Genomic DNA, 27,246 nt, shown 5'->3' with positions numbered 1-27,246 from the left:
TTACTGACCAAATACTTTACAGAAACTCCGCTTCTGGCTTTTGTTTTGGAATGTGTTACTTCTGTTTGCCACCTCCTGATCGCTTTCTTCTGAGGTTTCTATTTCCTTCCCGCTGTCCCCTGAAGCTTCTGTTTCCTCCCCGCTGGCCCCTAAAACCTCGATTGCTGTCCCGCTGTCCTCTGAAGCTTCGGTGGCTTTGCTGTGGTCCTTCCAGCTCTGGTTGCTCCGTGGCCACAGAGAGCTGCCAACACCGTGAATTGTGTCATTTTCCCTGTATTTCTATTATTGCTGCGGTAGGGACGTCAAAGCAAACACCCTGCTTTCCTTTGAGAAAGACCATTCCCTTCACTTTGGAATCGATATCCTCACCCTGTTGCTCCATAAGTTCTTTCCAAGCATAACTAATGTTGGGCATTTCAGTTGAACACCCCAAGATCATGGTCCCAAAGCCCGTATCTGCGTTGATCAAGGAGCGCTGGTCTACTGATGTGGCCCCTGAAATATGGGCCAGTGCTGCTGCCAGGGCTTCCATGGCCCCTTCTCTATCAGTTTCTCAGCTGACTGTTTCACGTGACTAATGACAGTGGGAGGCACAGAATGCAAAAGCCTGGTCGCATCTTTGCTGGAAGCTGTTATTATCTCTGTTGCAGAAGGGACACTTATTTGTTTAAATTTAACTCCCGCCTTTCGCTCCACTTCCTCGTGCTGATAAAAGCAGATGCAAATCCCTGACCTTCCAGCTCTGCCCGTTCGCCCAGAACGATGAATGTAGGACTCCACATCCTTTGGAGGAGAGCTTGGTATAACCAGGTCCACTTCAGGCCTGTCTAACCCACGCGCAGCAACGTTGGTTACTACCAAAACTCCAAAATCACCATTTCTGAAGCCTTTCAGGGTGATTTCCCGTGGCTTCTGTGGCATGTCTCCGTGTAATGACTGGGCATCCTGCTGTATGGACACATTCTGAGACAAGTCCTGGGCTTCTTTCTTGGTTTCACAGATAATAGTTGATAGCGCCCTTGAAAACCACTGTACACTCGGATCACGTCCCCCATAACTGCTGCTCTTTGAGTCCAACGGCGCTTGATAGCCAGATGCTCCACAGTGATTGCCGTTTTCTGAGTCTTTTTCCCAATTAGGTCCACCTGTTCATATGTAGATTTCATGTATTTCTTAGCAACATTATAAACCCAAAGAGGGCAAGTTGCACAAAAAAGCAATGTTTGGGGATTGTCCTCTGAATCTTTCTTGTATGCATGGACTGTGTAGAGCGACCAATTTCATCCTCCACATGGCGAGGAAGAGACCAGAATAATCCTTGGCCTCTTTCATTTCTTTTAACCCTCAAGTCTCTCTCTTCTTCCATCTGCATCATTTCCAGATTTCTATCTTTGATATCACTTATTCTTTCCTCCATCTGGTCAGCTCTATTTTCTAAGCTTGCTATTTCATTCTTCCTCTCTTATTGAGTTCTTCAACTCCAGAATTTCTATTTGGTTCCTTTTTAAGATTTCAATCTCTTTGGTAAAATATTCATTTTGTTCTTTGATTTTACTTCTGAGTTCAGTAAACTACCTATCTGAGTTTTCTTGCATATCACTGAGTTTTTTCAGAACTGTAATCTTCAATTCTCTGTCATTTGAGTCACATATTTGCACATCTTTAAGTTTATTTTTTGAAGATTTTTCATTTTATTTCTGAGCTTTCTTGTCCCTTAGCTATTCAGAGTAATTAATGGATTATTTTTCTTCCTGGGCATCTATGGGAATGAATTCTGCAGCAGGTTAATATGAAAAAATCTTTCTTTTGTTTTCCAGATGTATCACTGGAGCATTTTATTTTCTCTTGCCATGTTCAGGTTCTCACATGATGGCAGATTTCCTGGGGGAGGAGGGCATCTCCTCTGTGACCAGGTTACCTTGGTCTCAGGGCACCACCCCCGTGGAGGATGTGATGGGCAGTGGGGTTCTGAGCCCCTGAAATCCCAGTGTTGCCCCTGAAGCCAGATACAGAGCTGTGCACCTCAGCAGCCCTGGGTGCCCCTGCTGGGATCAGCTCCAAAAAGTTGGTTGGGGATGGGGGCTGGGAGAGGCAGCTGGGATGTTTGTGGCTTTGTTCTCCTCTGAGTAATGACGACTACCAGACCACAGCTGCTTTGCCCCTATAGCTCCTCCCTTGTCACTGGCATTAGCTGCAGTGTAAGCCTGCCACTCAGGAACTGTCTCTTCAGTTCTCAGGGCTGTGCATATTCTGCTCTTTAATCTGACGCTGCTACCATTTTTTTTCTGGGGTCTGCTGCTAACACTGTGAGGGTGGAGGAGGCGGCCAGGATCCATGGCTTTGTTTTCTGCCTGGCAGTGAGAGCTGGTCGGCTGCACTCTGTATCCAGTCTTTGCCCTGAGGTCTCTGCCCAGTCGCTAGGTTCAGGCATGTCATATGCTGATCACGCAAGCACAATTGCTGGGGCCACAGAGAGTGCACCTGCAGTCTCAATCCTCCCCTCTCCCGGGACGGCAGTGAGCTCTGGGCTGCATCGGTGGCCTCCATCTCTGCACTTCTCTCTTTCCTCCTCTCCTGTCCACCCCAGTTCACCCACTGTCAGATATTTTGATGCACAGATTTCTCAGACGTGTTTGTGTGTTGTGTAGGGAATCCTTTGTTGAGTTATAGCTGTTTATCTTGTAACTTCAAGGGGGGAGATTAAGGGACACCTCTCAAGCCACCATGTTTCTGACCTTCTATGTCTTGTCTATTATGAAATATACTGCAATAAACATGGGCATGCAAATATCTCTTTGATATCCTGCTTTCAATTCCTTTGGATATATACCAAGAAATGAGATTGTTGAATCATTCAGTAATTCTATTTTTAACCTTTTGAGCAACCTCCATACTTTTTTCCAAAGAGGCTCTACCATTTAACATTTCCATCAAACTATTGTCCTTTTTCAAAATAGATTATATTAATTAAGTATTGGATGATGTTAGTAATTATTCAATAGTAATAAACTACCAATAATACAAGGTTATTAGACTAATATTATGGAGCTTTCAGTACTTTGTATTAGTTTGAAACAGGAAATTTAGTAATGTGCTGTTTTGCCACTGCTTAAGTTTTATTTTATTTTATTTATTATTTACTTATTTATTTGATTCATGGATTTGGAGTGTGAGAGCACTGCTTTGCCCACATACTGATCTGAATGAGATTTCCATGTAATCCAAAAGAAATTATAGGCCAAGGAAAATAAAGGCAATTGCTGTTTTCAGGTGGTTCCTTCAGTCTAAAAAAAATTTGACGTGAGCTTCTAGGGTTGAAGCTGACTGATGATGGCCCAAGAAGTGACCTGGTTTACCTTCTGGCCATTGTTCTGCTGACATCCTACCTGGGATCCTGGGATGTAGCATTGAATCCCAGTATAGTGCTTTCCTTCTCACTCAGTTTCCTTTTTGAACCGGTGTTCTGAGTCACTCTGTAGTCTTCCCTGTTCCAGCTGGTGGAGAAACCTGACCATCTCTCGTTGGAATTTATGTGTGTGTGCGTATGTTGTCAATATGGAAACTTTACCCTGGGTTCCCAGAAGATAAAATGATTTCATATGTATGAAAACACTTTAACTTCAAATTGATCTGTAGATTTAATGCAATTGTTATCAAAATCCAGCAAGGTTTTGTTTACACACAAACTGCTTACTGTAAAATTTATGCAGAAAGGCACAAAACCTAGAATAGATGAAACAGTGCTGGAAAAGAACAAAGTTGGAGGAATCACTCTACCTGATTTTAAGTCTCACTACACAGCTATGGTATCAAGATAATTGACAGAGGGATAAACACAGATCGATGGAACAGAACAGAGAACCCAGAAATAGATCCACACAATATTCTGAACTAATTAAAATTACAAGCATTTTAATAAACAAAAGCCCCATGTTATCACAAAATTTTATTTCTTATTGATTTCAGCCTCTCTGCCACCTGGATTTTTATTTGTCTGATCTGCCCGGACTTGCAATGCCATCTCCCCTAATCGCAGGCTTCTCCTCTTTTCAGAGAAAAAGGTGCTGACCGTTCCAACCTGAAATAGCATCTTCTACTTCTAAGCTTAGGAAGAAGCATTTAGTTTTTTGCTTCCCATATCAGGTTAGGGGTCTAAAAGGGGAAATAAAAAGATTATAGCATTCAAGATTAAGGCAAAAGGCTAAACTAGAGGAAAATGAGAACTGCAGAGATGTTGCAAGCACCTGGAAGGGCAGTCGCCACATTTCAGTCTCTTCCTGAAAGTCAAGGGGACATTAACCCCTCGGCGGGCCCTGCGTGGTACTCGTAATGCGTGCGAGTGGGGAACAAAGTCCTGACATGCAGGTTCAGGTAGAGTGAGTGACAGCTTTATTTGGGACCAATGTCCCTCCAGAGGCCAATGCTCTGGTCAGCACAGTAGGTTATACAGAAGAGAATAGAATGTAATAATGAGCCAAGGCCCAGAGTCAATCGAGGTGGAGAAGGTCCCACGACTGGGCCCATGACGGGTCTGAGGCCGGCTGGTCTTGCAAGGAAGAGCTTCGGAGGGTCCCAAAATATTATGGCTTCCTCCTCGCAGAGGGCTCTGTCGGAACGCCCAGATGAACGACCCGGAGGATCGTTGCGGAGTGTGTCGCTCAGAGCCGCGCAGAGGGTCTTAGCCAAGCGCCCAGTCGGAGCACTCACGGCACTGCTCTGGAGTTCTGCTTTTATCCCCTTTGCCTTGGACTTGTTTACGTCTTAGGTGAGAACCAGAAGTGGTTTTGGTGAAGGTGTTTGTCGCTCAATTTTGTTATGCTCAGTGTCACACAAAAACATGTTTTTCACTTCACTCTTATCAGTCTCACCCATGTGCGGCCATAGTCCTGTCCCTACTAGTAAACAGCTTGTTTTGCAAACCTCAATCCAACATATATAATACATTTAATATGCTCCATACAAGAGATTGTTGTGGCCTGATATTCTCTGCTGAGGTTCAAAACTTTTCTGCAAAAAGGTCAGTAAAATAGGCTGTACACTTGCTGAGGGCAGGAACCATTTCTGTCTTATTCGCTGCTGAATGTATTCATTTATTTGGCGTATGGATTTGAGTGTTGACCCTACTCGGCCCGGGGACCAAAAAGGCAAACAAAAATCAGACATGATGCTTCTACTTCTGTGTCCCCACCACACCATCACGTTTTCAAATCAATACCCTTGGGAAGTATTTGTTGACAGATTGAAGGGCCACACTGAGGTTATAGAATGAGGGAAACAAACAGGAATCACACCATAGACACTGAAAGAGATCACTTAATACAGTATGTTGCACATAACATTTGTCTAGCCTTGTCTTCCTAGATGCCAAACATTCATGTGTCAACCAAAGCTTCTTTTTCATATAAAAGCAGGTCTGTGGCTACTGAACAGTCCCAGCCTGAAGGCGCAGGTCGCCAGTATAATGGCAATATGAATAAAGCAGAACAATTTCTCCTCCTTGTGGTTCCCATGTGGTTTTACACTTACTAGTTCCTGAACAATTTCCTCACTAGTAAGGGCCACATCTTCACTCTATGTGCCCTGGAGCTAACTCTAAAATGCACAAGTGCACTGAAGAATGTCAATGGTGGAAGTGCAATGCCTCAGGACACACCAGACAGAATTACAAACATTTAAATATCTCAGAGCAACACCAGCCTGAACATCTCTGGTGAGTGCACTCATATCTGATAAGGACGTGGAGATTAGCTTCCTTAGAAATACTTGTTCTTAGAATTCCTTGGTTGTCCTAATGGCAACTTATGTAGGAAGACTTGTAAAAACATACATCTTAGGTCAGCCATCTTATAAAAGCATATTTTGGATTACCAATGAAGAAATTATGAATAAGTATGTGTAAACTCATAAACAATACTAAAAAAATAGTTTTAAAAGTCCATGTTTTGGTAGGTGACCAGCTAAAATACAAGATCCTTTGTTAAATATGAATTTCAAATAAACAGTGAAAAATGTTTTGGTATTAGTATGTCCTATGCAATATATGGGACATACTTATATTAAAACTTTAATTGTCATTTTTCTGTTTGGGGGCTGGAGGTGGAAATGAGGTGTGGCTGCAAATGGGCACAGATAATCTTTTTGGGGCAATGAGAATGTTCTAAAATTGGATTGTGGAGGTTCTCTAAGTTTAACTGCAAAAACTAAAAATCGTTAAATTTTACACTTCAAATACGTGAATTGTATGGTATGCAAAGTATACTTTACAGAAGCTATTAGAAAATGCCCATGTTTTATTTTAGATGACCCCATGTTAACAGATTTGTACTTGATGGATGAGTTCTATCTTTCTTGTAATATGGTTTTGATCAGCAAATGGGGTGAGAAAAAAATGGCAGGATTTTGTAATTGCTAGAGCCCTGCACAAGCACAAAGTAGCATAAGAATATTTCTCTTATTAATTGCAGTGTTTCATTTCATTATTGTATTTTGCTATTAAAATTAGCTCCTTTGTAATAAACTTTTGCTAGACATTATTCTCTGTATTTTTGCCAATGGGAGAACTGGACTTCAGATATTGAATAGTTCAAAGTCACATCTTGACAAAGATAGGGTCATCCCACCAGAGATCATAAGAACCTAGATCATAAGAACCCAGTGTTGTTTCAAAACATCATGTGTAATTAATAAACAAAATAGCTATACTTATGCTTTTCCACCTGTCTTTTAAGTTTGGATTATAATTAAAATGTCTGGATGGAGATAAAAGCACCAAGGTAAGGTTGTGTCAAAATGACTGTGGAAAGATCTTTTATGATGGCCACCACACCTTTCCTTTAATGACTCGACAGTGATGAATTGCCTGCTTACTGCATGTCAAGCACTGTGCTAGAGATGTAGTGGTAATGAACATGGAAAACACTGCCCCTGTTTTCATAGAACCCCAATAAGAGGGGAATTCTAGAAATTTCCTTTTTTCCATTTTGATCTATATTATTTGTTTTTGCCTCTGTACAGCTATTCATTAGCTTAAAGGGTAAGTTAGAGACTTTTTTAAATTCTCAATTACATAAGAATTACCAATTGTTCTCTAATAGGAAATCAATAACTATAGACTTCTCCAGTCTCTTACATTTACATATGCAGTTTCCCAACACATTGTTGTTGTAAAAGTTAATATTTTTCATTGTGTCTGATTAAATATAACCCCATAAAGCATTGTGGGATTGGAGCAGTGCTCCAAAGGGAATACTGGATTTTATTCTGTACGGCTCAGTGGAAGAAATCAGGCAGCAATAACTTCCTGCAGGGCCCCACAGAGTGATTTAACATTATCTGAGTGGCAGTTAGACTTGGGATCTCTGAACTGATGTGAAAAGATCTCTGAACTGATGTGAAAAGATCTCCAGTTGCAACTGACAAAACAATTATTATAATTTACCTTCATGAGACAAAGGAGAAATCAAACTTCCGAAAGAGTGAAAAATTTCTCCCAAGTAGGCATTTATTATAATTATTATTTTTATTGCTACTCTTGGTATTTCTAATAGTGAATGTTGTTGCCATGGAGTTTAAAACCAACTGGTGGCATTGATTGACGTGAAGATGAATGTTGTTAATATAAGAACACACACTGAATGAATACTTTTTTCCTGGAGAAATCTGACTGGGGCAGAAGTTATTGCTTTTCTGTTCTAATGCACTTTCAAGTGTTGTGTTTTCCAATTGCTCTATAAATTTAAAAACTTCCTAAGTAATCAATATATTCTTCTACAATAGTCTTACATTTTCTAGTTTTGTTTTTTTTTCTTTTTAATTTGAAACTAATATTAATACATGCTATTTAGTGTTGGCATCTTCCGAATATTGTTCAGGGTGGTATTTCTCCTGTAGGAATCCAGCATTATTTGATGGAAGTTATTTAGAAAATGACCTCACAAATTCTCATGATATTCCTTTCTTGGTATGATTTAGACAGACTCCAATCATTGGTGTTTACTGGCATTCAGAGCTTAGCTTTAATTATAGTAACCCCTGGGCATTTATGGATTTACAATTTACCGTTATGGTTTTAACCTCAAAGGTAGCTGATGTGAAAATTTACATAAACTTATACCGCACAGATTGAGGCTGGTATGTAGGAATGTGTCAGGTTTCTGAGTGCACCTTGCCATTGGCCTGGAATCCATATCTCTAGTTTTTTTTTATCTCCACTACTGTGAAATGACACAACTTTCTTCCTTTTTGAAAAAAGGGACCCCAAAGGAAAGTCAAATGCTAGTCCTGGAAATGCAAGTAAAAAGAAAGTGAGGACGTTTTGTGTAGAATTTGTTCTGCATGAAGTAAAAAATTCAACATTGGCTCGATTCTATCATAAAAACTAATGTCCACTACTCATGAGTAAAAGAAAACAAGAAATCAGTATATTTATTTGAGGGGTAGAAAAAATTTCAATGCTTATATAAATAACTTCAGTGCTATCTGATTGGTCACTTAAATATTTCAGTTATATTTCACTCTATTTTATGCTATAGTGGTAGTCGTACATTTGAGTCTTTAAATATATTTTGCTTGAAGGTCATGACACTTTTATACATAGAATTTTGTAATTTGTTTAATTGCTGTTTTATTTTTCTTGCATGCATGTTTATTTAAGTAAAACAAATCAGAAGAAAAGACAAAAAATTCCTCAGAGGGTAGGCAATATGATGTAGATCACCAAGGGAATGAGGTAAGTTAGTGATATTTATTGAGGATGTAAGAAAGTAATAAGCAAGTGTCTACTGCAATATGTTTGGCTTCTGATATAACACTCTCAAGTTAAAGTTTGGATATCTCAACAAATTTCTCGAAAGAAACATCCATTATAGCTCAATAACCCCTCATATATTTTTGTATTCCCTTCTCCCAAGCTCCCCGTTTTTCCCGTACAGAGAATAAGAACCACTCAGAAATGATTGTGCTTCTGCATACCTCTTGGTGTGCAGGAGGGAATTCTCAATGAAACTAAGTTATTAAAGGAGCTCTTGTATTAGTTTCCTGGGGTTACTGTAACAGAGTACCAAAAATTGGGTGGCTTAAAATAACATAAATTTATTGTCCCGCAATTCTAAAAGCTAGAAGTCTAAAACCAAACTTCTAGCAAGCAAATGATACTCTCTGATGACCGGGGAAAATCCTTCCTTGCCTCTTCTAGCTTCTGGTGTTTGCCTGTAAACCGTGGAGTTCCTTGGCGATGCTCTTGTCACAGTGCCATCTTCTCCTTGTGTATCTTGACATTGTCTTCCCTTCGTACATTGAGTATTACCACTAATAGTTTTTTCCTTCCTTAAAATGTGTATACATTTTTTGGCACCCTCTGTATAGAGACAAATACAGAACCCTGTAATGCTGTAATGCTGCATAAATCACTTTAGAAGTTAAAAGACAAAAGTCTAAAAATAACTATAAAATATGTTAATGGATACACAATATGAAAAGCAATAATAGACAAATGAGACTACATCAAACTAAAAAGCTTCTGCAAAGGAAATAGTCAACAGAGTGAAAAGGCAATCTATGGAACAGGAGAAAATATTTGCAAACCATATATCTGATAAGGGGTCAACATCCAAAATATGTAAGGAACTCATACACCTCAATAGCAGAATCATAATTACCTGAAAAAAAAAGTGGACAAAGAACTTCAATAGACAGTTTTCCAAAGAAGACATACAATTGGCCGGTAGATATATGAAAAGATGCTCAACATCATTAATTATCAGCAAAATGCAGATCAAAACCACGAGATATCACCTTACACCTGTTAGGATGACTATCATAAAAAACAAAAAAAGAAAAGAAAAGAAAAGAACAAGTGTTGACAAAGATGTGGAGAAGTCAGAACCCTTTTGTACCATTGGTAGGAATCTAAAGTAGTACAACCACTATGAAAACAGTATGAGGTTTTCACAAAATTAAAAAATAAAAATACCATATGATCTGGCAATCTCACTTCTGGGTGTTTATCCAGGCGAATTAAAATTAGGATCTTGAACAGATATTAGCACTCTCGTTTTTAATAGAGCATGATTTACAATAGCCAAGATGTGGAAACAACCTAAATATCCACTGATGGAAGAATTGTGCTATATACATACAATGAAATATTATTCAGCCATAAAAAAGAAGGAAAGCCTGTTGTAATTTTCAGAGTCCTCCAGAGAAACAGGACCAAAGAGACGTTATAAGGAATTAGCTTATGCAATTATGGAGGCTAAGAAGTCCCAAGATCTGCATTCAACAAGATAGAAAACCAGGAGCACCATGTATCTAATTCCAGTAGGAATTTGAAGGCCTAAGAACTATGGGAGCCAATGGCATAAATTCCAGTCTGAAAGCAGGCAGGCTCAAGACACAAGAAGAGCCAATTTTCCTAGTTTGAATCGGAGGGCAGTTTAAGCAGCTCGGCGGAGATTTTCCCTCTTACTCAGCCTTTTCGTTTTGTTCAGGTCTTCGGGTGATTAAAGCGGGCCCATCCAAATTAGGGAAGACTGTCTGCTTTCCTCAGTCTAACAATTCAAATGTTGATGTATTCCAGAAACATCCTCACAGACACATCCAGTCAAGTTGACCCAAAAAACTTAACCCTCATCCCTGTCATATGCTACAACGTTGATGAATCTTGAGCACATTATACTGAGTGGAATAAGCCAGTCACAGAGGGACAAATACTTCATGGTTCCACTTATCTGAGGTATCTAAAGTAGTTGGTCATTGATAAGAAAGTAGACTGGTGGTTGCCAGGGGTTGGGGGAAGAGGAATGAGAAGTTGCTGTTCAACGGATATAAAGTTTTAGTCACGCAGGACGCAAAAGTTCTAGAGATCTGCTGTTCAACGTTGTGTCTACAGTTAACAATACTGTACAATACACTTAAAAATGTGTTAAGAGGGTAGATCTCATGTTATATGTTTTTTACCATATTTGTTTTTTCAAAAAGAAGTCATACGAATCATTGACAAAAATTAAAGTAAAGGCCATGAACCACCTTTAAAAAATCTGCAAAGACCCTATTTCCAAACAAGGTCACATTCTGAGGCAGTAAGGGTTAGGATTTCATTGTGTTTTTTTGTTTGTTGTTTGTTTTTTATTTTTTTTGTTTGTGGATGGGGGAGGACACACAATTCAATCTATAACAAGTACAATTTGTCACTTTTTATTTAAAAAAAAAAGCAATCCACGTTATTAAGGCAACTGTTACAGATTGAATTATGTCCCCTCAAAATTCATAAATTGAAACTCTAACCACCAAAGTTACTGTATTTGGAGATGGGCCCTTTAAGGAGGTACTGAAGGTTACCTGAGGTCATATGATTAGGGCCTTAGTCCTATAGGACTGGTGTCCCTTTAAGAAAAGAGAAAGATGTGGTTGTTCTGTACTTTACTTGTAATTCTGATGTGATCGTGAGAGGAGTCAAGCACAGTGTTTACCTACTCAGCTATCTTGACCAGAAATCCCAATTTGGAGCCTTTTAATTGTTTTTTTTTTAGTTATCATTTCTTTTTTAAATTCTGCTAATGTTAGCAACTTCTCAAAAAATATCCTACATTTACTAGGGCTCTAGGTTTGCAGACACAAACTATTACTTGTTTTGGGTGTCGAGCAAATCAACGGCAAAGCAAAAAGGAAAAAAGGAAAATATGATAAAAGAGTTTTCCTTTTTCTCACACTCAAAGTGATAGAGATTAAACAAAGGTGAAAAGTGACGATTTGAATGAAATGCCAGAATGTCTGTAACTTTTACCTTACTCATGATCTCTAATTTATAGCCCAATATTTGAACATTAGTATAGTGATTTCTAATTATTTTGTTAGCAGTCTTAGTTTCAACCTCTTGCTGAAACTAATTTTAAGTATTTCCCTCACATATAACATGGGTATTAGTTTTGCAGTGTGTTAGGTAGAATTTTAAAGATGTTCTTTCAAGATTCCCATTCCCTAGTTGTCCAATCAAACATTAATCTAGGCACTGCTGTAAAGAAACTTTTGCAGATACAATTAAGTTTACTAATCAGATGAGCTAAAATGGAGGCGATTATTCTGGATTATCTCACTGTGCCCCATCTAATCATGTGAACCCTTAATAAGTAGAATAGGAAGGAACGAGAGTCAGTCAGAGAGAGGATGAGGCCAGAGTGATGAGGCAGAAGGACACAGAAACCTTGACAAGAACTCAACCACCATTGCTGGCTTTTAAGGGGGTCACGTGCCAGGAAGGTGGGCAGCCTTAAGAGCAATCCCTAGCTGACTGACCATCAGCAAGAAATCAGGGGCATGAGTCCTGCAACTTCAAGGAACTGGATTCTGCCAACTACCTGAATGAACCTCAAAGCAGATTCAACTCCAGAACTGTCAAAAAGAAAGGCAGGCCTGCTAACTCCTTGATTTTGGCCTTACCGAACCGTGAGCAGAGAACTACCTGACTGCTGTGACCAGCCTCTGGTGTACAGAATTTTGAGATAATACATAGGTGTTGTCTTAAGCTGCTCCATTTGTGGTCTTTGTTTTAGCAGCTATAGAAAAGTAATACAGGCAGTCATAATTATAGAACATCTTTTTCAATGCCATAGTATAATTTTTCATACATTTAATATTTTGTAATATAAATTATTGCAAATTACAATCTTAATTTCACAACATTCATGAATTCAGGATCTAACAAGAAGAAAAAATAAGTAAAAAAAATCACAACATAATAAAAATAAAGAAAACTATTCTGCTTTGTGAAAATTACAACTAATAAAATGAAAAAGCAAGCCACATGTTGGGAGACAATATTCACAATACATGTATCAACAAAAGAGTGAATTCACAATGTATAAAAAACCCTATCAATTCAATAAAATGAATCAACACAATAAAAAAATGGGCAAAAGATTTGAATAGACCACAAATGAAGATATATGAGTGGTCAAGAAGCACAGTGAAAAATGCTTGATATTATTAGTCACCAGGGAAAGGAAAATTGAAACCACAATGATATACCACTTCCAACTCAAATATACACTCCATCAAATCACTAAAAACAAACAAATAAGACGCCAAATGCTGGCAAAGGTGGGAACACCCATACTCTGCTGGTGGGAACGTAAAATGGTACAATCACTTTGGAAAACGATTTAGCTGTTTCTTATGAAGTTGAATACATCCTTACTTCATAACCCAGCAATTCCACTCAACTGTTTACTCAAGAAAAATGAAAACATAGGTCCACAAAAAACCTATTCTTGAATGTCAACATCTTTTTTCATATTAGCAAAAAATTGGAAACAATGCAAATGTCCATCAAGAGGTGAACGGATAAATTGTGGTATAGCCATACAATGAAATATTATTTCTTAGCTATTTAAAGTAATAAACTACTGAAACACAGGTGAATCTCCAAGTATTATGCTAAATGGAAAAAGCCAGACCCAAAAGACCACATACTCTACACTTCCATTTATATGAACCTCTGGGAAAGACAACTTTATAGTGATAGAAAGTACACCATTGTTCCTGGGGCTGAGGGTGGGGGACAGGAATTGGATGGAATGGGTCACAAGAGAACGCCTAGGGTTGTGCAATACTTTCTGTCTTTATCGTGTGGCATTTGCACAGATGTCTACATTTGTCAACACTGATTGACCTGTAAACATTTTATGGTATGTAAATTATACCTCAACATAATTGATTTTTTAAAAAGAAAAATGGGAACCAAAAAATAATAGTGACAGTTATCATTGGTTTGGTCTGAACAGAATCCAAAGCTTGACTGCCAATGCAAAATAAAAACCTGACTATAACATCAAGGTAGGTATTGTTGCTGGATCGTTCTTTCCAGATGCAGCCCTGAGAGACTGAGATAAGAAACTGAAAAGCCTACCTTTGCTTCTCTACCCAAAATCAATCTCTGTTTTAGGTCCTCCTCCTACCTCCAAGCTTTTCTAAATCAACCCTTCCAAGCCCTAGAGTCCACAAAGATTTGATAACATGAAACTACGTGCTGCTGTTGGTCAGGAAGACGGAACAATGGCAGGTCCGAGAAAGTGTTCCTAGGAGTTCAGTGTCGGCCCTTACTTACCACTATTTGCTGCCGAGATCCTGCTGCTGTCATACCCAGAACCGAGAGAATAAAATGGCATCTGGGCACAAGACCACAGGGCTGCGTCTGGAATGCCCCCAGCTGGTTTCTGGCCATACATATAAGGGGGTTTCTGGCCACACACATCAGCTCTAGGATGAATCTAGCTCGGAAATATATTTTCTGGTCTCAAGTCTTGTCCTAAAGCATTTGACATCATTCCTCCTTTAGACTGCTTGTGTTTAGTGTGAGTGAATGAAGTTGGCCTCGCTTATAACAATGTTAGCCATTTTACTGGTATTAAAAGTACCTTCTCATCATTCAGTCTCAGTTCTGACATCATCTCCGTAGGGGGAGCTTCTCTGATTACTTTAGCTGCAGCGGACATCTGTTACCCCGTACCCTTGTGTCACACTTAGTCACTTTATTGTGTTCACTGTACTCATTTATATCTGAAATGATCCTTGCTTATTTATTATTGTCTGTCTCCTCCTGCAAAAATGACAACCCAGTGAAAAAAAGGGACCTCGTTTGCCTGTTCACGGTATCCTGGAAACAGTGCTCAGCTCAGAGCAGGTAGGTACTCGATAAATGTTTTGGAAAGAATTTTAACTATACAATATAGGGAGAACATTTTTAAAAAACTAGTTATGTAGAATCTATATTTAAATTATTGCAAATATCTCTCTTCATACTCTTGCTCCTTAAATATTGTTTAAAATATAAAATTGTGTTCTGTGTTGTCACCTACTGATGAGAGATCTGTAAATAAAAGTTGCCAACATGCGAACTGCTTTTTTTTTTTTACTTTAATTCCCTTCAAAAAATCTTTTAAATTCTTAAAGTAAAACTAAAGTTACGTCTAAGTGGGTGTATTTACCATTAGTTTGCTCTCAAGCAGATATACACAGTTGCTTTATGTAGGCATCAAAGAATTTCAGTTGATTTTTTGCCCTTTTCATGGTTCAGAGGTTCCTATTCCAAAACTGTAAATAAAAGTTAACTAAAAATATGGAAATGTTCAGGGTAAAGTTACCTAGTGAATAAAATTGCAATGAGGAGAAGAAAAGGTATACAAGCAAGGTAGGGAATATACTGTCTTCTTTGATTTATTGCTGTAAGGGAAAGAAAAAAGTAATGATGATTCAACAATTTCAAAGGCCTTTATCATGTTAAACTATTAAATGAAAAAAAGTTTACAGTAGAAAAATGTGGCATGTAGAAAAATATACAAACAGGACTCTCCATCCGCTTTAAAAAGAAGTCTAAATTGAATAGCCTGAGAGTATTTACTTTGAATAGAGGTTGGTTTATCCTCTTAGGTCCATGTGTTCAATCAATCAATTCAAGTTGGGCGCTTCTTGTCTCTGACCCCCGTGGCAGCGCAAAAGCTTGGTTTTCTACTTGGGTTGGTTGTTGTGGTGCATTGAACTGTGTCCTCCCAAAATTATGTCCGTGTCCTAACCTCTGGTACCTGAGCAGGTGACCTTATTTGGATATAGGGTGTTTGCAGATAAAATTAAGTTGAAGATCTCCTGATGAGATGATCCTGAATTTCGGGTTAGTCCTCAATTCAGTGATTAGTGTTTTTATAAGAAAAAGGAGAAGGAGATTTGAGACAAACATAGAGGAGAAAAACCAGAGGGGAACTCCATATGAAGACAGAGGCAGAGAGTGGAATGATGTGTCTACAAACCAAGGAATGCTAAGGATGACCAGAAACTTAGGAGAAGAGAAACTGGGAGGGCTGCATAGGGTGAATTCTCCCTGAGCCTCCAGAAGGAACCAACCCTGCTCCCACCTGAGTAGGACTTCCGGCCTCTAGAGCTATGACAGCATACATGTCTGTTATTTTAAGCCACCAAGTTTGTGGTTTACATTTCTTATGGCAGCCCTAGGGAACAAACACAGTTGCATCATGTTTTCCATGGGCTTTGTTTTGTTGTGTTTTAAAGCTTACAGAACAAGGTGTCTTATTACTTTGCAGACCACTGTGAGGCACTATAATCTGAATCTTTGGGAAGTAGCCTTCTGATGCTTTTTTTTAAAAATTTTTTTTATTAGTTTCAGGTGTACAAAACAATGTGATAAATGTAATAGTTAGACATTTATACCCCTCACAAAATGATAACCTGCCCTCCCCCATCTATTGCCCCTCTGACATCGTATTTAGCTGTTACAGTTCCACTGACTCTATTCCTTATGCTGTACTCCATATCCTGGGAGGGGGGGAAATATATATATATAAAATTATAGTTGACATTCATTATTATTCAGCTTCACTTCACTGTCCATGAAGTGGTCTCCCTAATAAGACAAGTGTCCATCGGACACCCTACAAAATCTTTACATTATGGATTATGTTCCCCAAACTGTCTTTCGTACCCCTGTGGCAATCTTGTGGTTACCAATTGTGCTTTCCAATCCCCTCACCTTCTCCCTTAACCCCACCCCCATCTAGCAACCCTCAGTTTTTTCACTATATCTCTGAGACTGTTTCTGATTAGTTTGTTCATTTATTCTATTCTTTAGATTCCACATATAAGTGAGATCATATTGTATTTGTCTTTCTCCATCTGACTTATTTCACTTAGCATAATGTTCTCTAAGGCCATCTATATCATTGCAAATGGTAAGATTTCATTCTTTTTTATGGCCGAGTAATACTCTATTGTACAAATGTACTGATGCTCTTTTAAAAATGTTTCTGTGGGCTTTGCTGCAATAGACTTTATTTGGGGAACAACAGTGACAACTTCAAGACTAAAGAAAAAGAATCTCAGCCACCCCAGGGCCAATTGGAAATGCTGCTTTTCCATTTAATAATGCTTAACATTGTTGGAGGGAAATAATCATTTAGTAACTACTTTCCTTGGAAGTCAAAACAAATTTTCTTTGAAATGATTGCTTGGCGTAGCTGTTCTTTACTCATATATAGTGGTTCTATATTTTGATTGCAATGTATCACACAAAAATTGTATTTCAAATTAATAAAATAAGCAATAGTAGAAGAGGGGCAAGGATGAAAGTCGACATTTTTTTAGTGTTTACAACATCTGCTAAGGGATTGGGTTATACTATTAAATTTTGAGATACAAGGTAAAAATAGGAGCAATTCTACTATTTAAAAAGCATGTGCACTTTCACAGCTTGGTAAATAATTTTACTATCACGCAGTCATGTAGAGAAGAAATTTTAGAAACGTTCTTGACAACTATTGTTCTACCTTTTCTCCAATTCCCACCTAAATATCTTATAAATATCTGCCTGTCTTTAGTTGCACTGCTTTAGAAAAGACTCACACCATCCCATGGCTAGACTTTCATAGTGTTTCTAGCTGGTCTCTCTGCTTCCGTGTCTATTTGTTCCAATCCACCGCCCGCATGGCTTCTAGGGTTGTAATTTTTTTTTTTCTGAAACCAGTCCCAGGATGTGAATACAAATTCCTTAGCACGACACAAAAGACCTGTTCTTATCTGGCACTTGTCTAGTTATCAGTCATTTCTCACCACTCTCCCTACCCTCACACTAGGCCTGTTTTGGCACATGCTGGTAGTTGTCTACTGAATATCTAATCTCTCTTGTTTTCTTATTCTTAGAACACCAATTTATTTTGGAACACCAATATTTTGGAACACCAATTAACTGGTTAACAAATACCGTATGATCTCACTTATATGTGGAATCTAAAGAACAAAGTAAATGAACAAACAAAACAGAGACAGACTCATAGATACAGAGAACAAACTGATGGTTGCCAGAGGGGAGAGTGTTTGGGGAGCTGGGTGAAAAAGTTGAAGGGATTAAGGAATACAAATTGGCAGTTACAAAATAATAATAATAATAATAATAATAATAATAATAATAATAATAATAATAATAGTGTGGGGACAGAGCCAGGAGTGCAGTTTCCAGGCTCTCGGCCTCACATAGAAAGGTGCTGGCTCAGGTAGTAAATGGCCATCAACTGTGATTGGATGGCCATCAGCTGTGCTTAGTTGGCCGTCAGCTGTAACCAGTGAGCCATTGGCCACTAATGTAACTGCTGTGGCTACCCTGGCAGAAAATGGGGGCTAGCAAGAAGATGGGGGCTGAGCCTGCAAGCGCGGATTGCAGTTAGCAGGGCGGGTTGTGGACAGTGCGGCTCCTGCTTCCTGTGTCTCCAACCCAGCCGCCAGCGAGAATGTAGTGGTGTGACTCCCCTACCTATGGCTCCTTTTCAGCCTCACCATGTCCTATGTTCTTATGCGGGGAGCAGGAACTGAGACCCCGCATGACACCCTACATGACAAATAGTAATACATTTCTCAGCTTCCTTTCAGCCAAGAGTTGTCATCTGACAGTTCTGGGAAGAGTTTGGTTTCTTGAGCAAATAATTGCCTGTCAGAGGCTCTGGGAAGAGTTTGGTTTCTTGAAACAGTGCCTCCATTTTGTCTTTGCTGGTTCCTTCTTCTTCTTTTCACCCAGCTAAGTGGACCGCAGCCTGGAGGTAGAGCAGCCTTTTCTCACTATGAGACAAGGATGGCAGCTAGTAGGTGCAGAGGGCGTGCGGAGAAGAGAAGAGCCTGGGACACGGATCACTCACGGTGCTGCTGCACCAGCTCCGGCCTGCCGGCCTCTGGGCTTCCTTTTCTGGGAGAAAAGGCCATCCCTGTTTGTTTATGCCGCTAAGTCAGGCCACGTTTACATGTAACCAAATTCAAAGGTAGCCAATACTACCATCGACGATCTACCATTTACCTTTCTTTGAATACGACTTTGCTATCAAGCCTCTGTGTCTTAGCAGATCCCTTCGTGGCCTGGAACATTCCTATTTATCAACTCGAATGAGACCACCACACAGGTGCATTTCACAACTTCCACCCCAATTGCTCTTCTCCCTCAGTCTTCCTTCCTGTAGGGGGCATACCCTAAAATGAATAGGCACTCTTCAGGCACCATTCTGTGAGAACGCTGCTTTCCTGAGAGGACGGTCTGGCCTCTAACCTTTACCTGAAATCGTCAGTGGGTCTGGTCTACCTGATCGAAGTGCTCTTCCTTCAGAAAAGTCTGAAAAGAATCAGCTCATAAAGCCAAAGAAAGAAAATGGCCTTTGAAAAACTGCTTTCCCATCAACAGAAGAATTACATATAGTTAGCATAAGCATATATATTCATGCACATGAATAGACACACATGTCGGCAACGCGTGTGTAGTCTCAGGTGGCACTCTTAGAGGAGCAAGGGTAGAGTGAAGCCTTAAGTTAATTGTACTGAAAATAAATGTCTCTATCTTGATCTAGGTCCTCTTCTATTGCCTTCTTGGTTCTCTGCCATCTGCTCTGCGAACTCACCCAAGAGGGTAAACTCCTTGGAATCAGGGACCATGTCTCCTTCATCCTTGAATCCATCCTCCAGGACCAGTGCGGCCTCTCCTTTAGCAGTCACGCCGCCAGCTGTGTACAACTATGATAGAGAACGGTGAGTTCAGAGTCGTCGTCGTGCTAAGACGCCACAGGGGGAAAGGCGCTTGCCAAAGGGTACAGTTTTATGAACAGGGAAGTCTGTCTTGTTCCATAAGGAATACATGGGATTTTGAGCAGCAACAGAAACTGGGAAGACGTCATTGCAGCCAGAAGGATTGTATGGACAGAAAATTGAGAATACGTTCAGAGAGCAGTACCCATCGAGGCAGGAAGAATAATTAAAAGCTTTACGATATTTAGGTGGGTAATAAGAAAGGCCTGACCGAGAGCGGAAAAGGAAAGGAGGCAGCAGATGTAAGCAGATCAAACTCTGGGTGTACATGAGGCCGGAACTGGTCGGTAGAAAAGGTGAGGCGTCCTGTGAGGGAGGAGAAGGGGTTGCCCAGCACGCGTGATGTGTGGGGGTGCGTGTCCTGCAAAGCTGCCTGCTGCCTACCTGTCTCTCTCCCTAAGTTGAACATCCAGCAGCATTTAAAACAGAGCAACTTTTTAAAAAATGGTTCAGGCTCTTAAATACATTAGACTTTAAACGTGTTTCATTATTCCACTTTGCCTCCCCGCAAATGGGATTATTTATCTAGAAGAAAAGACTGGAGGACTAAAATCTGCCTTCAGACGCAGGAAGGTGAGGCACGAAGGGAAAAGGAGTAGCAGGCATTGTAGAGGGTGACGTTCACTCTGTCTCCGCCTGACCTTGGAGAGTGTGTCAACCACCGCTTTGATGTGACACTCATCCAATGTCCTGTGGCCAGAGAGGGATACTCGAGGGAGACTCTCAGAAAAAAAGTACGCCTTCGGATTTGGTAAGCATTGTGGGCTTCCCACACATGGACAACTTGGCCTTTTGCCAACTATATTTACACATTTTCCAATCGTATTTTTTCATCATTTTTGAATAACGAGCTTCCCAGTTCCACCTGACCTTGGGTTCCTTCTATCCTTCTGTTACCTCCACAGAGAATGCTCTGAACTTACTGGCTTACTCTGAACCTCAAGGCCAAGATGGCACAAAATCAGGTTTACACATATGAAGATATGAATTATCAAGAAAATAAAGCAATCGGGTGTCTCTAGAGGCCCTAAAAATAGAATATTCATGCCTGTGAGTGAATATCCTTGTGAATTAAATTTACAAGAAAATATAGCACAGTGGTTAAGTGCCTGAGCGCTATAGGCAGATGGACCTTAGTTTGAAACCAAGCTCTGGCCCTTGTTGGTTATGTGACCTTAATTGGCAACTAAACGTCAGTTTCTTCATCTATGAAATGGTAAAGATGGTACCACCCAGAATGGAAGTAAAACATGTAGCACAGTGCCTGGCCCAGTAACAACCCAGCTAATGGGGAAAGCTTTTTTCTCCCCAATTCTCGGTGTCTTTCAGTCACTGTTGTCTGTTGTTTATTTGTGGATTACAAGTGTCCTAAACAAAACCTGTGTCTGACCTAAAATACAAGCTCTTGTTTCGGAAAGAGATCTGTGGTGATATAGATGTTTTTTTAATTAATTACTTTTTAAAAAAATATTTATTTTTTTCAGTTAGAATTGACATTCAACATTATTTTATATTAATTTCAGGTGTACAGAGCAGTGGTTAGGTGTTTATATAATATATGCAGTGCTCTCCAGATTAGTCTAGTACCCAGCTGGCACTATACATAGTTATTACCATATTGTTGACTATATTCTCTATGCTGTACTTTACATCCCCATGACTATTTTGTAACTACCAATTTGTATTTCATAATCCCTTCAGCTTTTTCACCCAGCTCCCCACTAATGATCTATTGAGACCATTCTAATGTTGACTAAATTTGCTGCTTATCTATTAAAATCAGCACATTCCTGAATTTTCTGATGACAAATCCAATATTCTACTAATCTTATTTCTCATGGAACATTCAACATCTTTGCAAAGACCACACAGTCTGTGCACAGTTACAAATATGTGGTGTGGCCATTTGTTCTTTAAGCCCTTTTCTCTCTTATACTGGGACACATAGCTAGGTTATTTATGTGCAGCTTCTGCTTGAGTTAGGTATGGCTATGTGACTAAGTGCAGCCGATGTGATATGCTGTGTGCCACCCCAGTCCTGGCCCATGAACTTTCCATATTGATTCTCACATTCCCTTTCCATTGGCTTGATACAGATAAGCATGGTGACTGGTGACTGTGGAAGCCAGCTGGTGAAGATGGCAGAGACAAAAGAAGGAAAGAGCTTGTGGCCCTGTATTACTGCTTGGAAGAGAGCAGTAAGAGTGACCTGTTATTCAGGATCACTCATTTCTGATGTTACGTAAGTGAGAAATAAAATTCTATCTTTTTGAGCCTTTATACATGTTGGGGTCTGTTTTACGGTAGATTCCCTACCCTACTTAAAACAGTTGGATTTTTGTAATTTGGTGGTAAGATACCACAATGTTAGTGTAAGATCAGTGTTGTTTTCAATTGACTATATTTGGGGGGGATAGTTATAAATACAAATTACTTTTAAATTAGCTTTTTATTTAAATACCCACCTTCACAGGTGGATGAAGCAGGCTAATTGTATACCATAGCAACCATGTTCTCATTTGAGTAGTTCCTTTTTTATTTAAAATTTAAAAAGATATTTAGAATGTATCTACTTTTACCAATGAAATGCAACATAGAAATTGCAAGAACAATTTTTTGTTACAATAATTAATAGCAACATTATAAATAAATTAAAAATACTAATGGCTTGTAGGGAAATATGGAAAGTAGAGATGCCCTCAAACCCAGGAATAAACAGACTGCTTTTTGAAACCATATTTCTAACGACTAAAGTGCCTTCAAAAGTACCATAGGAAATAACATGATAGTTCAAAATCTCCTCTGTGGATAAATGGTTCCTGAAAGTGTCGGAGACAAAAAAAAGTATAAAGAATACACGGAAAATCAATAGGATTCTGTTAGCAGTCATCCCAAATCTCGCACTTTTACTTGTATAATCACATGGTTTACAATAAAAGTCTTTTATTTTTCACAGGATTATAATTATTGGCTGTAAAATATATTGTCCAACTCAAAATAGATGAAACTAAAGAGGTTTCTGAGCCTTTCATTTCAGAAGTGGAATAGACAATTGATTTCTGTTTAACGGATTATTGTGGAAATAAATTACAAATTGGTCAGATGTGCTTTGCTTTCCATCTCTGAGTACCTTCTGTGGACAAGCTATTATTTACAGAAAAACATGACTAGTCTTCAGATGTGGAAAATACAGATAAATGTATTTTCTTATATTACATACACATTTTTGTTAACTAAAACAAGCAAAACTCCATTAATCAGGTAAACTAGACTGATAGCCTTTCAGAAAATGGTTTATCCGCTGCTGGGAACACACAATACTAGGAGGCAGGGACCATTTGCATCAGTGACAATCAGAATGGACGCCTCCCTTCTCCTTTGAATCAACTGTTTCAACTTTAGCCTGACCCGTTTTCCCTCCAGTATCAAGCAAAGAGAAATAATAAAATCAAGGGGAAAGAAATCAAATGTTGCCTGATTTGAGTTTTGATTTTATTTCTTCTCTTTCTGAGGTTTGAATGAAATGTTCCAAGGTCTAAGCAGAGTTTGCAAGCCAGAGTGAGTGCAGGCTGAACCTGGGCTGCAGATGTGTTCTGCTGGCTGCACACAGTGTCATTGTTTTTCTTAGGAGATTGTGCAAGAAAATCTAAGTTGGGGCTTCTATTAAAATGTTACCATAGGCAGAAAGAAAAGGGCTATGGGGAGAGGGTGGGGAGAAGGGAAAGAGGATGTGAGGGGAGACAAAGAAAAGAGGAAAAGGTGCAGTTATGAGACCGGCCAGAACTGGTTCCTGGTGGCCAAGAGCAGACCCAGGACACCTTCTTGTCCCTTGAGGTGAACTTCAGCAAATTATAATGGATTCTAATATTAGCATGGCAGCCAAGAAAAATCTCTACCCCTTGTGCCACCATGACTGGTCCAACAAAGGACAAATAAGGACAAAAATCCCTCCTTCTGATGGGAAGAAGTGGTCATCAAGGAACCCCCTGGGAACACCTGCGACGCCACCCCTAAATCTTGAATATTTCATGCCCTCATTTTAAAGATGATACAATCCTAAGCTTCTTTGTTCTTCGCTGCAGTTGCTCTTCTCCTGGCCTGGCCCCTCTCTTAAATAAATGCGCTGCTTGCCTGGCTTTGTGAGTGTTGCCTGTTTGGGACATCCCTGAATTCCTTCCTGTGACATTTACCAAAAACCCTTGTTCTTCAGTAACAAAAACACATACAATTCTATCACCAGGGGGCCAGCCTCCTTCGTGGGGGTGACTAAGTGAAACTGAAGGGTTGCCACTTCCGTTCGGTGAAGAGAAACTTCTTGCATTCTCTTCCTGGTTTACTCTCCCGAGGCTTAGCTCCAGTAGGTGCCCTGTTGGCATCTCGGTTTGTAACTCCTATGTGGAGGACTGGGGGTGATAATGATAAGAAGGAATAGAAAAAATGTAAAAACTACAACTTAGATCTTCACTCAAGAGAAAAAGTGAGAATTGATGGTGCTAGCAGTACCATTTCAAAACACATGCATTTATTTTAATGAATTTGATCATTCACAGCAGCTCAACTGAAACACAAAAAACCCCAGCTTTTTAGTTCGCCGAGATTCCTCATCTTTGTGGGGTTTTCTTTAATGAGCTGAATAAGAAGTACTGAAACCAAGAAAAGACAATTGTTAGTTTACTATAAATCTGTTTCTCTTCTACATACACTACGTGGCAGGATCTTTCTGTCAGTCATGTAGAAATTGGAAAGAGTACACCTCCATCTTGAAATAAATGCCTTTCAAATTTTCATGATGAAGCTCTAAATTCTGAATTAAAATGCAGAAGTTTTAAGTGGAAAATAAATAAGTCAACAGATTTATAATCGCTCTAAATAAACTCTAATTTTCAATGTCAAAATAGGTTTACATTTCATATCTTTTGAACCATTTACTACTGTCTTCTTCTTATCTCTCTGTTTTCATTAATTACCCTTAATGCTTCTTAAAATGATGGCATGGCAGCCCTAAACAGAATTTAAAAAATAAAGTATTTCAAATGAAAGCTAAGATGATGATATAGGATACATAGGTATCGAATATTTCATACTATGTTCTTAACTATGACTATATAAGAACAATTGGAGACCATAATGCATTAAAAAAAATAACAGTATTTTGATATCAGAGGACAAATGGGATGAGCTCCTTAAGTCACACTGTTAAATATAAAAAAAAATAAAATAAAAATAGGGTAAGACCATCGTTTATAAATTTCTTTGCTTTTCCTATCTAACTTTCCCTTCTCCTTACTCTCACCATTAGTGTATTTCAAACGTAAAACAAACCAAAACCCAAACAATACAAAGCAATAGCATCAACAGTGTGGCCTTTCCAGCCATACATGTTTGGAGCTCCAGTCAGGGCCTGTCTTCACTGGTTTTAGGAGGTTTGGTTTGATTTGGGGAAATTTCAGACTATTGTACCCTTAAAAACTCCATGTCATAACAGCCCGTTCTGTCAGAAGTAGTGATTCCCTCCCATTTTTGAAAGAGAGAATTACAAAGATAGTAAAGGCCACGCTTCTGGCTCCTTCCTGTTTTTCTTCCAGTTCTTTGCAGTTTTGTTTCTGAAATTGATTATTTTTGTATTTATTTATGTATACTCCACCATGCTCCAAAAGAGTTAAGGTGGTTGAACACACAACATTTACAAAATAAATGTTACAATAGGTGAAAAATGAGGTAGCAAAGGTAGGATGTAAGAATGGACAGCATATACAGTAGTTCCCCTCAGCTGTGGTTTCGCTTTGTGAGGTGTCAGTTACCCATGGTCAAGTGCATTCCAAAAATATGGAGTGGGAAATTCTAGAAATAAACAATTCATAAGTTTTAAGTCACACACCATTCTGTGTATCAAGATGAAATCTCACGTTATCCAGCTCAGTCCCGCCCAGGACGTGAACCATCCCTTTGTCCAGCATATCCAGCTGCATACGCTCCTGCCGATGAGTCATTTAGTAGCAGACTTGGCTACTAGATCCACTGCCTTGTATCACAATGCTTGTATTCAAGTAACCCTTCCAAGTAGTCTAATGCTACGTCACGATGCCTATGTCATTCACCTTACTTTGTCTCAGCACGTAGGCATTGTATCATCCCACATCATCACAAGAAGGGTGAGTGCAGTACAGGAAGTTATTTTGAGAGTGAGACCTTCACATCATATGTTATGGTATATTATTGTTCTATTTTATTATTAATTATTTTTATTAATCTCTTACTGTGCCTAATTTATGAATTAAACTTTATCATAAATATGTATGCACAGAAACAAAAACAGGATATACAGGATTTGGTACTAACCATACTTTCAGGCATCCACTGGGGGTCTTGGAAGGTTATCTCCCATCAATAAGGGGGGAATGACTAGACTACAAGCCAAAAACTTTGATGGGCTGCCCAGAGGTTGGCTACTCATTGCTCTCTACCACCCACATGAAGAGAGGACACCAATGGCTGTAGAACTCCACTGTTTATTGCTACAACCAGATGTATGACAGGAAGTGAGAAAGGGAACAAAACCCTAATGATTTCATTGTTGCTACTTATAACTTGGAGGCTAAAACTAAATATTAAAAACGGGCCCTTGGATTAATTCTACGTTCTACTTTTCAGGCCAGCCCTACCCTGCCGAAGTCATGGGGGACTGAAAGCAAGTTGCACCTGAACTAGCCTCGAGTGGATGAACGATGCCGGGCTGGGGTAGTTAGCCCTGGATGCTGAAACGAAATGGCAAACCCATTTTGCCCAGCAGCCTGAGAGTCCTGGCCAGGGTCCTTTTCAGCAAGAAGGAGGCCATTGCTTTGTGTCTGAAGCATCAAGGCTCTGGAGGACCGGGAAGTGAGGTCTTTTCCCTCTTCACGACCTCAGCTGCATTGCCCTGGAGGGTCTTCCAGCTCAGCGTGACAGTAGGGACATAACGTGTCACCCTGTTAACATTAATATATTAATCACATTAGACTCGCAATCCTCAAATGCCACTGGTTAGGCTCCCAGGACTGCATTGTTGTACAGAGCACCTTTTCTATACCCTGTAAGCTAGAAGTCTGTTCTCCTGGTCACTTCCTAGGAGTCTGGGAGCGTCAAGTGTGCTCTCTCTCACGTTGATGGTAACTATTGTCAAGAGGAAACTGAGCTGCCGGGTGTTAAAGTCATCTGTGAAGACAGTAAGCTCATGGGAAAGTAACAGTCAAGCTTTCAGTCACTGTGACAGCATAAGTGAGGAACTAAATAGCAGGAAACTCTGCCCTTCCTCTCCGTGCCCCCAAAGTTCCATATTCATGCCCCCGTTCCCCAGGGCTGCAGAGTGAGAGTCAGAGGGGTCAGCACAGTTGAGGGGCTTATCTCACTGCCGGGACGCCCGAACCAAAGACTCCTGCTGTTTCATGACCCTGGGAGCCAGGGCTAGGGGCAGAGGTCACTGAGTCAGAGTGGACAAAAGGGTCTCCAGGGTTCTCCCTGTTAAGCTCACCCACGTGTTGCTGCTCTTTGGTTCTGGCTCAGTTCTGGCTCCGGCTTGTAATGCTGGGCTCTGCCTTTGCTTGAGGTGGGTTATCTCTTTGAGCTCTTGCTGCCCCTCCCTGCAGTCTACCC

The 27,246-nt window shown here is 39.7% G+C and overlaps 1 protein-coding gene across 1 annotated transcript; it reads right to left on the bottom strand.

Annotated features, from left to right (window-relative positions):
• On the bottom strand, positions 1–25,607 carry LOC117021226 (nucleolar RNA helicase 2-like). Its single transcript, XM_033104044.1, is given in 7 exon segments — positions 1–66; positions 68–540; positions 543–1,011; positions 1,014–1,261; positions 4,476–4,760; positions 19,434–19,545; positions 25,524–25,607. Coding segments are annotated over 7 exon segments (1,737 nt in total).
• Positions 25,608–27,246: the final 1,639 nt, after the last annotated feature.

Source organism: Rhinolophus ferrumequinum, chromosome 4 (genome assembly GCF_004115265.2).
Source record: "Rhinolophus ferrumequinum isolate MPI-CBG mRhiFer1 chromosome 4, mRhiFer1_v1.p, whole genome shotgun sequence".
NCBI classification, from domain to species: Eukaryota; Metazoa; Chordata; class Mammalia; order Chiroptera; family Rhinolophidae; genus Rhinolophus; species Rhinolophus ferrumequinum.
This window is presented reverse-complemented; position numbering and strand designations above follow the sequence as displayed.